The following is a 16,238-nucleotide window of genomic DNA, read 5'->3' as shown; positions in this document are numbered from 1 at the left end:
CTCCAGTTTGGCTCGTAGTAGTCTGTCCTGGTTCCAGGGCAAATTGGTGAACATGGAGTCAAACCAGGAATAAAGTGATGGTTTCTGCTAAACATGTCTGGGATATCTGGATTGAGGAGGGGAGCTGGGGACCTGGATACTTGGGTCCAAGAGAGGAGCTGAGTATCTGCACTCCGTGGGTCCCGGAGCGGGGCTGAGTACCTCGGACCTCTGGGTCCTGAATGGGAAGGATGGATGCTGCCTGCGTCCAGTGAAGCTTGGGTCCCGGTACCTAGTGTGAAGCAGGTGTGGGGTGTGGAATTAGGGTCTGGTATCCCTCAGTGCTGGGAGGGAACCATGGCCCAAAACCCATTAGCTCGGGAGTGGAGCTGGTTCCATAAATCCTGGAAGAAAGGGGCTCCTAGAGCCATGGGTGGAGAAAGGAAAAGGGGTTAGAGGGGAATCCCTGGGTTTCCTCCTGCTCTCAGGCCACTTCAACTCCAGAGAGCACCCGAGCTCCAAGGCCTCAAGCAAACCACGTGCCTGGCCTACCCAGCCAGGCTCCGGGACGCTAGCCCTGACGTCAGGCCCGAATTCTGGCAGCCAGTCGCTATTGCGTATGTACGCTGCCACTCATTTCCCCTTCCACTAATCCTCTCTCGCCGTCTGGTAGCAGGCTCCGCCCCAATGCAGATGCGATTCCACTGGTTCCCACTAATACTGGGCACCTTTACTTCATTGCCATTTGTCTAGACCGGTGTCAGTCACCTAACACCTGCCCCCGTCTCTCAGCCATTGGCTTAGAAGTCAAGGCTGGAAAAGGATTATGGTTAACATGAAAAGCCAATCCAAACCCAAGCGCATCATCCAGAACTCGTAAGGGATTGGATTAAATTGACTGCCAATCTTTACAAGAACCGCCTTCCGCGTGCACTCATTGGCTTGTGTTCAAAGGAGCCATTTGCTAGGCTCCTCCTTCCCGTACGCTTGACTCTTCCAAGCGGTCAATAGGTTCTGAAGCCGCCCCGCGATTCTGGAACTCCGCTTCATTGGGCCAACCTAGCGCTGGCAGCCAGCAGCGCATTGCCTCAGAGAGCTGTCAGTCACACAGCGCCTACTACCCAGTGCCTTCCGCAGCACTCCGATTGGTCGCTTGACCACAGAGCCCTTGATTGGTGTCTGGGGAGCGGCGGCTGCTTCCTATTGGCCCGGTCCTGCCGTCCGTCACGGCGGCGGGAGGGGGGGCGTCCCTCCCCCCCACCATCGTCTTCCCAGCCGCTGGGTTCCCAGAGTGCTCCGCGGCCGTGTGGAGCGAGGCCTTGTTCCCGCGTTGAGCCGCCGCCGCTGCTGCTGCCGCCGCCTCCACCTCCTCAGCTTCAGCAGCCGCGCCAGGCCCGGCCCCGCCGCGCCATGTCGGACTACAGCACGGGAGGACCCCCGCCCGGGCCGCCGCCGACCGCCGGCGGGGGCGGGGGGTCCGGGGGCGCCGGGGGAGGCCCTCCACAGGGCCCGCCAGGCGCAGGGGACCGAGGCGGCGGGGGCCCGGGCGGAGGGTCGGCCGGCGGCCCTTCGCAGCCCCCAGGCGGGGGCGGCCCGGGAATTCGCAAGGACGCCTTCGCCGACGCCGTGCAGCGGGCCCGCCAGGTGAGGAGGCCGCGGGCCTGAGGGGCGCGCGCTCGGGCGGGGGAGGGGGCGGGGTCACGTGCGCGCGCGCACGGGGTCGCGAGTAAGGGGGCGCCGTGGCCCCCGCGGGGTCACGTGGAGCAGTAGGCTGGGGCCTGGGCCGCCCCGCGCGCCTCGAGTGGGGTCCCCCACGGGTGACCCTTGCAGGGGGAAGGGGCGTCCGGGGGATTCCCAAAAGCGGTCCCTGGGTGTGCAGGGGCCCCCGAGTGCCGGGGGTACCTCTGCCTCGCCTTAGGGTACGCGAAAGCATGCTCCGCTGTTCTGGAAGGAAGGGGTCCGCCTTCCCGGGTTGGTCTTACTTGGCCCCCACCTCCCCGTCAGGGCACAGAACTGCTTGCCCTCATCCCAGCCCCGTTTCAGCCCGCTCCCCAGGAAGAAGGGACTTTGGGGAAAAGAAGTCCTTCCTCTTGAGTTCGGAAAGGGGACCCTTTTGCTGCCCGAGCGGCCAAGCACTTCAGTGAAACGGGGAGGGTGGGCATAGGAGCTGGCTCTTTTTGATGCTTCCGGCTGCTTGAAAGCGTGGTCTTCTATCTTTTTGATGAAGAGAGGAGGATCCCTACCCGTGTTTTGAGTCTTGATGACAACATGGAGGTGACACATGCTGGTGGGACCAACCTCCCCAGAGCCTGGCGGGGAGGAGGCTCATAGAATGGGAGGACTTGGCCGCCCTTTCCGGGAGCCAGACCCCAACCCCGGGTACTCCCAGTGCCTCCAGGGCAGGGTAGGAGGTCCCGTTAGGCGGCCGCCCGGCCCCGCCCAGTGTGCCCGAGGCTTTCTCCCTGCCTTGGGATGTTTTAATGTGCGCTTATGTCTGCTTGCCCACTGAGCTGTCTTGATTGAGCAGCTGTACCTGGGGGAGTTGGTGCTGGGTGCCCCATCTGGACAGCCCAAGAGCTTTGGCTCCAAGTGTTAAATAGTTGAGAAGTGAAAGGATAGATACTTAGTTTTGGGTTTGTGTTTCTTTGGGAAACTTGTAATACTTGCACAAACAGACTCTGGTGTTAGGTTTGTTGGATGGGGGTTTATTTGAAGTTGCTCTTCGTGTGGCTAAATTGTAACATGTGCTCCAGAAGCGTCTTTTATTTTCCTCAAATGAAGATTTCAGATGCTTTGAAGCAAAAACTGCCCTGAGATTTGTTTCACAATGGCTAAGGCTCTGAGGGTGAGGGAGATGATGCTCTTCAGCATCCCAGAAGAACCTGGCTGAGGACCCTCAGTGGCACTGAGCTTCCGTTCCTTTTACCCCAAGTTAGTGTGGGTTACAGTCTGGCCACAAACCATTTGGGACCAAATCCCATCAAGAAAGGGAGTTAACTGTTGAACTCTGAGACCTCAGGTGGAAATTCCTTCTAGAATGTCTTAACCATCAAGTTCTTCCCTAAATTAGGGGGAACCTGACTCTCAGTCGGAACAGCAAAGAGAACAGGAGAGATTCCGAGAAGTTGATCTGAGCCCCATGGAGGTTGCTTTTTGGTGCTAATTCTTCTCTGCTTACAACTTCATTTCTAGATCGCAGCCAAAATTGGAGGCGATGCTGCTACAACAGTGAATAACAGCACTCCTGACTTCGGTTTTGGGGGCCAAAAGAGGCAGTTGGAAGATGGAGGTAACTACTTGCTGGGAAGGAGGATAGAGAGTGAGGTGCCTTTGTTTGAATGTGGTTCAGAGTGGGGGGAGGGCAGCCTGCTGCTGTTCAGTCTTTTAAAACCTCAGCAATCCCAGCTTTGTTCATTCTTTTTGTTGGGCCACCATCCTGAGGTATCAGGTGGCTGAGAGGAGAGCAGATTGACTGTGGCTGGGTCCAAGTTGTAAGTCCTCAAGATTGTTTCTCCCCTTCTGGTAGGCTGGAGAAATGCTGGTACTGTTATTGAGGCCCCACATGAGTAAAGTTTGGGTGGCCAGCAACTTCTTCCAACCAGAACCCCGGGTGCCCAAGGCAGGTCTCATCCTGAGCTAGAAGGACTCAGATGCCACTATCATTGTCTCCCTGTTATAAAGGGCTTTTTTACCCTTAGTGCCGGTTGATGAAGTCTGGCCTCACTTAGGGGTTGGTCTTTCCTGTCTCTGCTCTGATTTTGGGGGGGTAGCAGAAGAGGGGATAGTTTGCCAGGAAGTGTGGCACCAGTATCAGATTTAAGGAGGCTGTGGGTGGGTGGGTGCTGCATCTGACATCCTCTCTCTTTCACAGACCAACCGGAGAGCAAGAAACTGGCCTCTCAGGGAGACTGTAAGTCTGTTGGGTAATGCAGGCAGAGGGCAACTTCAGGATCTTAGGAGGTTGTTTGGAGTTGGGAGCACTGCGCACCTGTCCTTTATGGAGGCTCTAGGTGTTCATCATCTGGGCTTCGTGATCTTTGGGGTTCCTATAGCCCCCGGAAATTGAGGCGGAAATACCCAGTGCCTGTGCTGTTGTGAGCAGGGTCCACTATGCTCCAGTGCTCAGGAGGGCTTAGACCAGCGGTTCTCAACCTGTGGGTCACGACCCCTTTGGGGGTCGAATGACCCTTTCACATTGGTCACCTAAGACCATCGGAAAACACATATAATTACATATTGTTTTTGTGATTAATCACTATGCTTTAATTATGTCCAATTTGTAACAATGAAAATGCATCCTACATATCAGATATTTACATTACGATTCATAACAGTAGCAAAATTACAGTTATGAAGTAGCAACAAAAATAATTTTATGGTTGGGGTCACCACAACATGAGGAACTGTATTAAAGGGTCATGGCGTTAGGAAGGTTGAGAACCACTGGCTTAGACTGTAATAGTGTTAGTCGCTCCTGTGTAGGTAGGAGCACCTGGGGTCAGTAGTGTTCTGGGTTCCAGAGAGAAACCACGCCAATCTTTCCTTTGGATTTTCTCTCTGTAGCCATCAGTTCTCAACTTGGACCCATCCACCCTCCCCCCAGGTAAGTTGTGATTTGGAGAAAATGTCGCTTGTCTGTCAGCTGTCTCTGGCCTTTCTTACTGTCTTGAGGGAGAACTCTGTCTGGGAGCCCTGCACCATTTCAGGATGGTCCACCAAAGAGTGGACTCAGGGGTAGAAGGTGCTGCCTTTATCCCTGTACTTACCTGTCTTCAAGGCTGGAGGTAGGACAGGGTTGTGGCATTTCCCTGTAATGACAGAATGGTGATTTCTGCACCATGGTGCTTCCTTTGTTGGGGTGGGGACTCTCCAGAAGCACACACATCTGTCTTCCTCGAAAAGGCTGGTTTTCTCGCCCATCCTCTGCAAATGCTTGTTCCCTGAGAGCGGATGGAGCCTACCTTATTTCCTCCCCCACCCACCCCATGACTTCAATGAATCTGACATAGAATCCTTTGTGAAGGACCACATTGTTTCTTTTATTTTTTTAATGGGCCAACATTTTTGTAAAATACAATAAAAATGATTTGCTAGGTCCCTAGCTGGTTTGGCTCAGTGGATAGAGCATCGGCCTGGGGACTGAAGGGTCCCGGTTTCGATTCCGGTCAAGGGCACATGCCTGAGTTGTGGGCTCGATCCCCAGTAGGGGGCGTGCCAGGAGGTGGCCGATCTGTGATTCTCTCTCATCATTGATGTTTCTGTCTCTCTCCCTCTTCCTTTCTCTCTGAAATTAATAAAGATATATTTAATTTAAAAAAATGATTTGCTTGGAAAATGAAATTTAAAAGGTGCAAAATTATTCCTTTTTTTGTTTGTTTTTAAAGTCAGTGGTTATAAATTGACTTTATCAGATTGCTATAAAAGTGTCCAGGTGCTCATTCTCCCCCTGAGTTAGGGACAGCACTGGTCCAGGGGCCACACTGCCTCAGAACAGGCCTTTCAAGCCGAAACCGGTTTGGCTCAGTGGATAGAGCGTCGGCCTGCGGACTGAAGGGTCCCGGGTTCGATTCCGGTCAAGGGCATGTACCTTGGTTGCGGGCACATCCCCAGTAGGAGATGTGCAGGAGGCAGCTGATCGATGTTTCTCTCTCATCGATGTTTCTAAGTTTCTATCTCTCCCTTCCTCTCTGTGAAAAATCAATAAAATATATTAAAAAAAAAACAAACAGGCCTTTCATGGCCCGCGCGGGGAAACTTGGCCTCAAGAAATGGAGTGACCTGCTGTGGGACAAGAGATCCCCAGCCTCATGCTGCTAGATTTTGCATAGGCTTGTGAGGTCTTGGTCCCATCATAGGGAGCAGGGTCAGAGGCCAGAAACATTGGGGGCCCTTTTCTCTGGCAGATCCTTTGCTTTCCCATTTGAGACTGACCTTCATTGTCTCTTTGCAGGACTTCAATGACAGAGGAGTACAGGGTCCCAGATGGCATGGTAGGACTAAGTGAGTGTGGGTCACCGTGCTCTGGGGTGTCCATTATATCCACAGCCCCGCCCTGGGACAGTGTCCTGGAAGCCCTGCCAACCCAGAAGCCTCTGGTCTGAAAGGGCTTCCCCTGTTAACCTGTTCTTTCTGGACTGGAAGAGCGGTCATCGTCTCCTTTGAATATTCATGTGGCCCCACCATCGCCTCGTTTACTTGGTGCTGGCCCCTTCCGTCAGCTCTGCTTTTTTTTTCTTTTGTATTCCATTTTAAAGTAACTCACTTTTCTCCTTTCTTCACCACCTAGTCATTGGCAGAGGAGGTGAACAGATTAATAAAATCCAGCAAGATTCAGGCTGCAAAGTCCAGATCTCTCCAGGTATGAGTGAGCCAGTTTTGCGCCAGAATGAATGCAGGGGCTGGGCTCTTTGCACTTGAGTATTCCTCTCACTTTTAACTTGACCGTTAGACATGAAACATATTTGTTTGTTTTATTTATTGAGTGCCTTCTGTGTGCCAGGCTCAGTGTAGTATCTCCAGTGTACAGCACCACGGATGTAGCTCTGACTTTTGTTTCCATTTTATGGGTGGGGGGAGAACTGAAGGGGAAGATCTAGAATTGAACACAGGTTGCCTCATTCCAGGTCTGCTGTGAACCATTATGTTAAGTTGCCACCTAAACATCTAGTGGAAACCAGACAGGAATATGGGAGGCAGGAAGGTGCATTAGAAAGAAAAGTTTTGAGAGTGGGCCTGGGTTTGAATCCCAATTCTGCCTGCTCCTCTGTAGGAGTCTGCTTCTGAGGCCTTGTTCCAGCAGAGTGGAGTTTGTTAACTAGAGGGTGTGCATGTGATCATTAGTGGTGGCAAAAATGGTCCAGGGTTTGGACCTTCCAGAATCTGCCTCTCCTACCTCATCTTTTCCCCTAAAAGTTCTGTCTCCCTTATTGGACTTTAAGCTTCCTGACCTTGGCTTTGCATAGGGGACCCTCCCAGGTGTTTGGGGAGGTAAATTGATTTGTCAGGCTGCTGAATGGTGGCAAAAGTGGCTGGTGATTGTTCTGGAAGTTTCCTCATCTCCACTAAAAGCCTTTCCAGGGTCTGCAGGCCTGGAAAGGCACTGACCCTATCTCCTCTTCTCTCCAGACAGTGGTGGCCTCCCTGAGCGCAGTGTGTCCTTGACAGGAGCCCCAGAATCTGTCCAGTAAGTGCCTAGCTGGGCCTGTCATTGTGATGGGAGTGGGCAGAAGTCCTCTTGATCCCTTTGAAAATTGGGGGTGACTCCCACACCATGTCCTTGCAGCCAAGCCCCAGGGACCGTAGTACTCTCTTCCTCATCATCTGTCAAACGCATGTGTTGGGAGTCACCTTCTTTGCTTTGAGCTTTGGGGAGGGGGGGTCACCAGGCCAGTACTCTCAAGTGACAGCACCCCATTCTTCCCCTTCCCAGGAAAGCAAAGATGATGCTGGATGACATCGTCTCTCGGGGTCGTGGGGGCCCCCCAGGACAGTTCCATGACAACTCCAACGGGGGCCAGAATGGCACAGTGCAGGAGATTATGATCCCTGCGGGGAAGGCTGGCCTTGTCATCGGGAAAGGCGGGGAGACCATTAAACAGCTACAGGTGAGGGAGTGGAGACAGAAGGTTCCATCCATCCCAAGAAAGTTTCCATCCTGTATCTGGTCTGCACACCACCACCACCCCCAGCTGCTTTCCCAGTCTTCTATCCTTTTTGATCATGGACCCTGCCCCAAATGCACTAGTCGCCAGAAAGTTATTTGAAAGTCCTACACTGACAGTCGACATTGGTTTTAAAGGAACGTGCTGGAGTAAAGATGATTTTAATTCAAGATGGTTCCCAGAATACAAATGTTGACAAGCCCCTTCGGATCATTGGAGATCCTTACAAAGTGCAGGTGAGTGTGCCCTGCAGTGATGGTGAATAGTGGGTTTTAGAGAAGGGAGAGCTGGTGGGCTGCCTGGAGATTTGAATAAAAGTGGAAAGGTTTTCAAAAGCACTGGCTTTGAAGTCATCCCAAGGTTCATGTTCTTGTGTTGAATTCTCCCTTCAACAATGGTTTGTATATGAGCAAGTGGCCTAACTGATCCTCCATCTTCTCATGTGGAAAGTGGAGTTGCTGGCCATGCCTGCCTCTCAGGGTGGCAAATATAGAGCTCGGCACCTGTGTCAGTCCTTAGCTTAAGCCTGGGACCCCTTGGTTTATGGGAGGCTGGGGGTGCAGTGGGGCAGCAGGGCTTGCCATGTGCACCATGCCCTGTGTCTTTTCAGCAAGCCTGTGAGATGGTGATGGACATCCTTCGGGAGCGTGACCAGGGCAGCTTTGGGGACCGGAATGAGTATGGATCCCGGATTGGCGGGGGAATTGATGTGAGTGTGGGCTTCCCCCAGAAGATGGAGGGCTATGCGGGGGATGAGAGGCTCCTTGTGTCCAGTGGGCAGCAAAGCTATGGGGACAGAACTCAGCTGACCCTCTCTCTGCGTCTCCCTCAGGTGCCAGTGCCTAGGCATTCTGTTGGCGTGGTTATTGGCCGGAGCGGAGAGATGATTAAGAAGATCCAGAATGATGCTGGTGTGCGGATCCAGTTTAAACAAGGTCAGGGCCAAGTCGTGTGATGTGTAAGCCAGTGCTGTCCTCTTAAGATCAACCTGAGTGTCCACTGTGGGCAGCTTGGCACCATGGTTAGCATGCTGTGCCTCTTTACTGTTGGATCTTGTCTTTCTCCTCTGTGGGACAGCCCCGTGAGAGAGTTGGTGATGGGCACACTTTCTGTGTTTTCCTCTCCTGTTGAATCTATCTCTTCCCTCTCCCCCACCAGTAGCCTGTCTCAACTAGGCAGCCTGGGTAACTTGGGCACTGGGCTGGATCAAATCACTGACCCAACTCTGGGCTCCTGCCAAGCCTGTGAGAGTCTGAGGGCAGGTCTGTGGGGAGGAGGGACCCCTTTCCTGCTTTTCAGAGATTTGTTGTTCTTAGTTCTATAAAATGCATCTGTTAGTTCTGGGGGTTCTAATTGCAGAAAAAAGCCTCAGCTACCTCCCTGCCCAGCTGGTCAGTTTTCTTCTCTGGGGACATGGGGCCTGCCTGCCTCCTTCCTCACTCCTGAGTACGTGGAGTGAGGCGAGCGGCACTGAGTCTGAGATGTCTCAGACACCTAGCTTGGCACAGTACTGCCCTGAGGAGGTGTGGTGGTTTGGAGTTGTGCTTCTCTTTTAAATCCGTGTCTCCGCTCTCTGGATGCTGGCCTCAGATGATGGGACAGGTCCTGAGAAGATAGCTCACATAATGGGGCCCCCAGACCGGTGCGAGCATGCGGCGAGGATTATCAATGACCTCCTCCAGAGCCTTAGGGTAGGTGGCATGGGGTAGGTGAGAAGAGCTGGTGGGGGCAGAGTAATGTGCCTGGCTTCCTACATTTATTCTCCATCTCCCTGTCTTGCAGAGTGGTCCCCCAGGTCCTCCAGGGGGCCCTGGCATGCCCCCAGGGGGCCGTGGCCGAGGAAGGGGCCAAGGCAACTGGGGCCCGCCTGGTGGGGAGATGACCTTCTCCATCCCCACTCACAAGTGTGGGCTAGTCATCGGCCGAGGTGAGGAGGCCTCTCCCTGCCCTTCGTCCCTCACCCACTTATTCCTCCCTCCCTCCCTTCACTGCCTGTGTCCCCTGCAGGTGGTGAGAACGTGAAAGCCATAAACCAGCAGACGGGCGCCTTTGTAGAGATCTCCCGGCAATTGCCGCCCAACGGGGACCCCAACTTTAAACTGTTTATTATCCGGGGCTCGCCCCAGCAGATTGATCATGCCAAGCAGCTCATCGAGGAGAAGATTGAGGTGGGCTCATGGAGGGCTCTGGGAGTCCGGCTCCTGACTCCTGACACCCACCACTGACCTTGTCACATTCTCCTTCCAGGGTCCCCTCTGTCCAGTTGGACCAGGCCCAGGAGGACCAGGCCCTGCCGGCCCCATGGGACCCTTCAATCCTGGGCCCTTCAATCAGGGGCCACCAGGGGCTCCCCCTCAGTGAGTACTCTTCAGCTGCCTGGGATTTGTGACATGGGTGTCAATATGCTGGCAAGAAAAGCGACAGGCCCCGTTTCCATTTACCACCAAGAGGTCCATCCTCATCTTTCAGAAGCAATGATTGTTCGGGCCCAAACAATCCATTCCAGCTTTGTTTCACAGACACCATCTTTTATAAGATGCAATAGGTGTTGACCTTGGTCTCCACCCCATGCACAAATCTGCATGTTGATTTTGGGGTACTTTGTTTCATAGCCTGGGTCTTATGCATTTAGTTGTCTCACATCTTTCCTTGGGCCTTCTTCCTACTAGCCATCTCTACCCTGCAAAGGAGCAACCTCCGCTCATGTGTTCCCCATCTTTCTCATCCTACAGTGCTGGGGGTCCCCCTCCTCACCAGTACCCACCCCAGGGCTGGGGCAATACCTACCCCCAGTGGCAACCACCTGCTCCTCATGACCCGAGTAAGTAAGGCTACCCATTTGAGGGGCAGCACAGGGTTTGGGCCCAGGATTGGCTTCTGTGTCAGCTCTCAGCCTGCACTGCCCTCCTCTTGCAGATAAAGCCGCTGCAGCCGCCGCAGACCCCAACGCAGCCTGGGCTGCCTACTACTCACACTACTACCAGCAGCCTCCAGGCCCCGTGCCCGGCCCCGCACCTGCACCCGCAGCTCCACCTGCCCAGGGCGAGCCCCCTCAGCCCCCACCTGCTGGCCAGTCAGACTACACTAAGGCCTGGGAAGAGTATTACAAAAAGATTGGTGAGTGTGCGGGTTGCTGCATGGGCTCAAATCAGCCAGAAGGGCAGAAGAGGGCAGCTGTGTCCCCTTGCTGTCGTCTGACCTTGGTGCCCGCCTCCTGCAGGCCAGCAGCCCCAGCAGCCTGGAGCTCCCCCACAGCAGGACTACACAAAGGCCTGGGAGGAGTACTACAAGAAGCAAGGTGAGTTATACAAAAAAATAGAGGGTGTAAGTACAGTATAGGGAACGTAAGTCATTATGAATTTGTACAATGACTTAGTATGATGATCACATCCTAAGGAATTTATATGGTGAATCACTTATACACTTGAAACTAATATAACATGGTTGTACTTCAACATAATTTTTTTTTAAAGCAGGCTGAACTGGTGGGGCCTGAGGCAAGGCAGGGCCAGGCCCCCACTCTTGCCCAGCCACACTCACCCTCTCCTCCCTGACAGCTCAAGTGGCCACTGGAGGGGGTCCAGGAGCTCCCCCAGGCTCCCAGCCGGACTATAGTGCCGCCTGGGCTGAATACTACCGACAGCAAGCCGCTTACTACGGACAGACCCCAGGTCCTGGTGGCCCCCAGCCTCCACCCACACAACAGGGACAGCAGCAGGCAAGTGGGAATTGCCACCCTCCTCCTCCTCCTTTTTCCTTCCAACCCCCAGCCACCGTCCATCCTGCCTTAGTGGGTAGCGCCGGAAATCCCTTCCCCTGCGGGGTGTGTCCTTGATGCCTGCAGCGGGGGCCGTGTGGCTGGAGGTCTCCGGGAGTCCCCATGAGCCAGGGGAAGTGTGCGCTGGGTCCAGAGGTTAAAGAAGAGGCCTCCCTCCGCCGGCTCGCTTGTTCCTGTGTAATGCTGTCGTGATGCTGGGGGCGAGTGCGAGACAGATAAAAGGTGGAACTGTTGAACTGGTGGGTAGTCCTGGGGGTGGGGGCAGCCCGGGCACTGCACTTTGGTCACCATCCTGGCTGCTAACTCAAAATCTGGCCACTTGGGAAGAAAATGGATATTTTTTCCCCTCTGCATTACTTTTTTGGCTTTTGTTCTTTTTGTTTTTAAACCCATGGTCTTCTCCCCGACGGTGTCCAAGTGACTGTTTGCAGGCAGCCCCAGTGTGGGGTGGCCCTGGCTCCAGCAGGGATGCAGGAAGCCTGCAAAGGGGCTTGGCCCCTTGGGCTCAGCCTCTGCTGTCACGCCCGTGTCTGTGTCCCGGTCTTGTCTGTGAAGTGGGCATGATGATCGCTGCCACGTTCCAACCTACCTCACAGGGGTGTTGTGGGGACACCGTGATCTCAGATTGTTCATGTTGTGATGCGCCGGGAGCCACCCACCACCTTCTCCCTTGCAGACCCTGACTTCGCTTCTCTTTCTCCCGCGGCCCCTGCTTCTCTCCTTCTTGCCTTTGTGTCGCTCTTTCTCCTCCTCCATCAAGGAGCCAGTCTGACTTCAGCTGAGTCCCTGGAGCACTTGACTAGACAGTTACAGACACATCCTGCTAGCCATTGGCGTGGGAGAGGGGCTTCCTGGCCCCCTCCTTACTATCCCCCAGTCTTCCGCCTCTGCCTCCCCCTCCCCGTAGTGACCAATTCCTATCTCTTCCCTCTCCGCAGGCTCAATGAATCGAATGAATGTGAACTTCTTCATCTGTGAAAATTCTTTTATTATTTGTTCTGTTTGGGGCTTATTTTCTGGTTTTTGCTTTTTTTTTTTTTTTTTTTTTCCTCCATTTGTTAGGCGAGAGAGCGATGGCTGACATGGGGGTGGGGTGCAGGGGAGCCCTCTCTGAGTGGCTTGGAGGTCATGCCTGGCTCTCACTCTCTCGCCCATTCTGTGTCTCACATCCTTTCTTTTTCTTTCAAAACTGGGATCCTTCATGTTGAGCCAGCCATAGAAGATAGAGAGAATTAAATCTCTGCCAAAAAAAAAAATTTTTTTTTAATAAGAAACACAATAAGTGAAGCAAAACCTATAAAATTATATATATATATAAAAATCTCTATATCCCACCCCCCAGTCTTCCCTAAATTGCTTCTTTCAAGGAAAACTTATTTTCTCCCTGCCACCCTTGCCCTCTTCATGTTTTTAAAATAAACTTTTAAAAAGGAAAAAAAGTCACTCTTGCTTTTTTTTTTTTTTTTTTTTTAGTTAGAGTTGGAACATTCCTTGGACCAGGTGTTGATATTGCAGGGAACCCCCCCACACACACATATACCCTGCCCTATCTCAGTCAAGCCCCTCAGCCTCTCTGCTCCTCTCGCTCTTCCTTCTGCCCTAGCTTGCTTCTCGCAGCCCTCCCCTCCCGCGTCCCTTCTCCCAGGACTGGTCTGTCATGTTTCATCTGTTCAAGAGGACATTGAAAATGAAAACAAATTGAGAACAAAACAAAAAAAAAAATTGTATGGCAGTTTTTACTTTTTATCGCTCGTTTTTAACTTCACAAATAAATGATAACAAAACCTCCCCATGTCTGCTGGGTGCCGTCTCTCTTTCTCTGTTCCCACCTGCCCCCATAGAATTTTGAAGCAGATGTTTGTTCTTTATAGATGTTGTAAACCCTGATAATGGTGATTGGAAATTACAAGCTTTGTGTTGTGTTTTTTGGGTTTGTTTTTTTTTTTTTTTTTTTTAAGAAAACAAATATAAAATAGTTTCAGCAGGCACGTTGTACTTTCCTATAACTTTTCTTCCCCCATCCCCATTTTTTTCTTTTTTCTTTTTTGTTAAATAAAGTGCTTTTTGTCTAAAACTGTGTGCTGGCCGCAGTTATGTTTGTAAAGGAACAAGGCTTGGCTAATGAGAGTGGGAGGGGGGCGTACTAGCCCCATCCAAAGACTCTACCCTCTGATTTTGTTTTGGGAGGAAAAGGCCATATCCCTGTAGGTGCACCCTGTTCTTCCCTCTGGGAACTTGGGTAGCAAAGCACCCAGGATGATCCTCAGGGATTTGCGTTCCCATGGATTCGGCCTGCCTCACCGGAATCAGCCTGGCCTTGCTACATGTGCTCTCATTAGAGAATTGAGGTGGAAACCTAGTCTGTCTATGGGAATGGCGCCAGTTTGAGTGCTTGGTGGCCATGGCCTCCCAAGGATGACAGGAGATGGGAGAGTAAGTTAAGGGGCCACTTGAACTGTCTCCCACACTGTAGCAGGAGTGTTCCATTTGGATTTATGGTTGAGTATTAATTAACACTTAAAATTATCAGGTCTCACATTCTGAATCTGATTGCCTGGGTCTAGAGACTTAAGTGGCAACACCAAGCAGAGGCCAGCAAAAGTGTTGCCTTTAGGTGGGACCATTCACAACCCTGTGATGTTCCACATTTGTTAGGAACCAGTCCCTGTTGGAGTTGATGGCCTCCAGAAAGCCCACCTTGTAGCACAGTGGGCCATAAGAGGGATGCTATTGCTCTAGGGCCGTGGTTCTTAACCTGTGGGTCACAACCCCTTTGGAGGTCTAACAACCCTTTCACAGGGGTCGCCTAAGACCATCCTGCATATCAGATATTTACAATTCATAACAGTAGCAACATTACAGGTATGAAGTAGCAACGAAAATAATTTTATGGTTGGGTCACAGCATGAGGAACTGTATTTAAAGGGCCAGAAGGTTGAGAACCACTGCTCTAGGGTCACATGGGCAGGTTAGATTAGCACCCTGGGCTTGCTGTGCAGGCACTGCACTCCCTTAGCCCTGTGCTGGTACTGGGATGAGGAAGAATCAGCCTCCAGCCTCTGCCATCTCACTATAGGCTTGCAATGACAGCAGTGCTTACCAAAAAGTTTTCTGGAACTTTTGTCAAGATCTAGAGCAGGGGTGGGCAAACTTTTTGACTCGAGGGCCACAATGGGTTCTTAAACTGGACTGGAGGGCCGGAACAAAAGCATGGATGGAGTGTTTGTGTGAACTAATATAAATTCAAAGTAAACATCATTACATAAAAGGGTACGGTCCTTTTTTTTTTTTTTTTTTAGTTTTATTCATTTCAAACGGGCCGGATCCGGCCCGCGGGTCGTAGTTTGCCCACGGCTGATCTAGAGTGTGAGAAAAGGGGTCAGTTGTTAGAGCTACACAATTGCCCTCCACCCCATAGACAAGGGCAAAACAATTTTACAGGCCTCTTATTTCTATATCTATTGATTTCATAGAGGAAGGGAGAGGGAGACATAGAAACATCAATGATGAGATAATCATTGGCTACCTCCTGCACACCCCCTACTGGGGATCGAGCCCACAACCCAGGCATGTGCCCTTGATGGGAATCGAACCCAGGATCCTTCAGTCCATAGGCCAACGTTCTATCCACTGAGCCAATCCAGCTAGGGCAGCAAAGCTATCATTTAGAATTGAAGGTTAAAGAGCTTCACAGATAAGAAAAAGCTAAAGGAGTTCATCACCACCAAACCAGTATTACATGAAATGTTAAAGGGTGGATATTCTTTAAGAAGAGGAAGAAGATTATATATATATATATATATATATATATATATATATATATATATATATATATATGCAATAAATACATATCTATGAACAAAAAGTCTAATGAACAAAATAAACTGGTGATTAAATAGAATCAGAGGCTTGGGAACATGGAACAGACAAGAATCTCGGGGCAGTGGGGGTGAGGGGGTGGAAAAAGATTAACCAAAGATCTTATCTGCATATGTGCATTACTTATGGACACAGACAATAGGGTGGTGAAGGCCTGGGGTGGGGTGGGAACCAGGTGGAAGAGGGCACTGGGGAAAATAGGGACATCTATAATGCTCTCAACAATAAAGATTTTTTTTTAAGCTAAAACAAAACTATGAAATAAGAGGTTGATGGGCATTTTACAACAGTCACTATCTGATGCTATGGATTGTTTAGGGATGCCACAACCAAATAGCAAAGATTGGGTGACTCAAACAACAGAAATTATATTTTCTCATAGTTCTGAAGGCTGGAAGTCCAAAATCAAGGTGTCAGCAGGGTCCGTTTCCCCCAGGCCTCTCTCCTTGACCTGTAGATGCTGTCTTCTTCCTGTGTCCTCAGTGGTCTTCCCTCTGTGTATGTCTTAATGTCCTGATCTCTTCATATAAGGGCACCAGTCAGATTGGATTAGCCTCCACCTAAATGACTTATTTGAACTTAATCACCTCTTTAAAGATGCTGTCTCCAAGTACAGTCACATTCTGAGGTGGTGGGGATTAGGACCTCAACATATGGATTGAACGGCACAATTCAGGTCAAGACAGACCCCTTACTAAGAGTGTGGCAGACAGGCAAGAAGGAGCCTGCTGAAATAACCACATTGCTCTACACCCAACTCACTGGTTCATGTACCAGTAAACAGGGGAGGAAGCAGACCATTGAGAAAGAGAGTATCACAGCCCTGGGTGGCAGAATTGGACAGAAAAAAGACTTTTCCAGCCAGCCCCAAGCCATGGGCATCTCTCAGAACAATGGCCTAAGCACTGCAAGGCCGGGGACAAGAGAAAGCCCTACCACAA

The 16,238-nt window shown here is 51.5% G+C and overlaps 1 protein-coding gene across 2 annotated transcripts; it reads left to right on the top strand.

The window, feature by feature from the left end:
- Positions 1-1,260: 1,260 nt before the first annotated feature.
- LOC118658340 (KH-type splicing regulatory protein) lies at positions 1,261-13,212 on the top strand. 2 transcript variants are annotated; one of them, XM_036313762.1, is made up of 19 exons: positions 1,261-1,623; positions 3,172-3,268; positions 3,851-3,889; positions 4,543-4,582; positions 5,930-5,979; positions 6,266-6,337; positions 7,105-7,162; positions 7,409-7,583; positions 7,778-7,876; positions 8,251-8,349; positions 8,473-8,575; positions 9,231-9,331; positions 9,423-9,567; positions 9,648-9,808; positions 9,888-9,997; positions 10,310-10,461; positions 10,557-10,757; positions 10,861-10,938; positions 11,198-13,212. In XM_036313762.1, exons 1-19 carry the CDS (start codon positions 1,390-1,392, stop codon positions 11,473-11,475), a joined length of 2,292 nt encoding a protein of 763 aa, XP_036169655.1. In that variant the 5' UTR covers positions 1,261-1,389; the 3' UTR covers positions 11,476-13,212. The 2 variants fall into 2 exon arrangements, with proteins under 2 accessions (XP_036169655.1, XP_036169656.1); XM_036313763.1 differs by having other exon boundaries at positions 1,390-1,623; positions 10,373-10,461; positions 11,198-11,475.
- Positions 13,213-16,238: the final 3,026 nt, after the last annotated feature.

The sequence above is a fragment of the Myotis myotis genome, unplaced genomic scaffold, assembly GCF_014108235.1.
Source record: "Myotis myotis isolate mMyoMyo1 unplaced genomic scaffold, mMyoMyo1.p scaffold_m19_p_6, whole genome shotgun sequence".
NCBI lineage: Eukaryota > Metazoa > Chordata > Mammalia > Chiroptera > Vespertilionidae > Myotis > Myotis myotis.
This window is presented reverse-complemented; position numbering and strand designations above follow the sequence as displayed.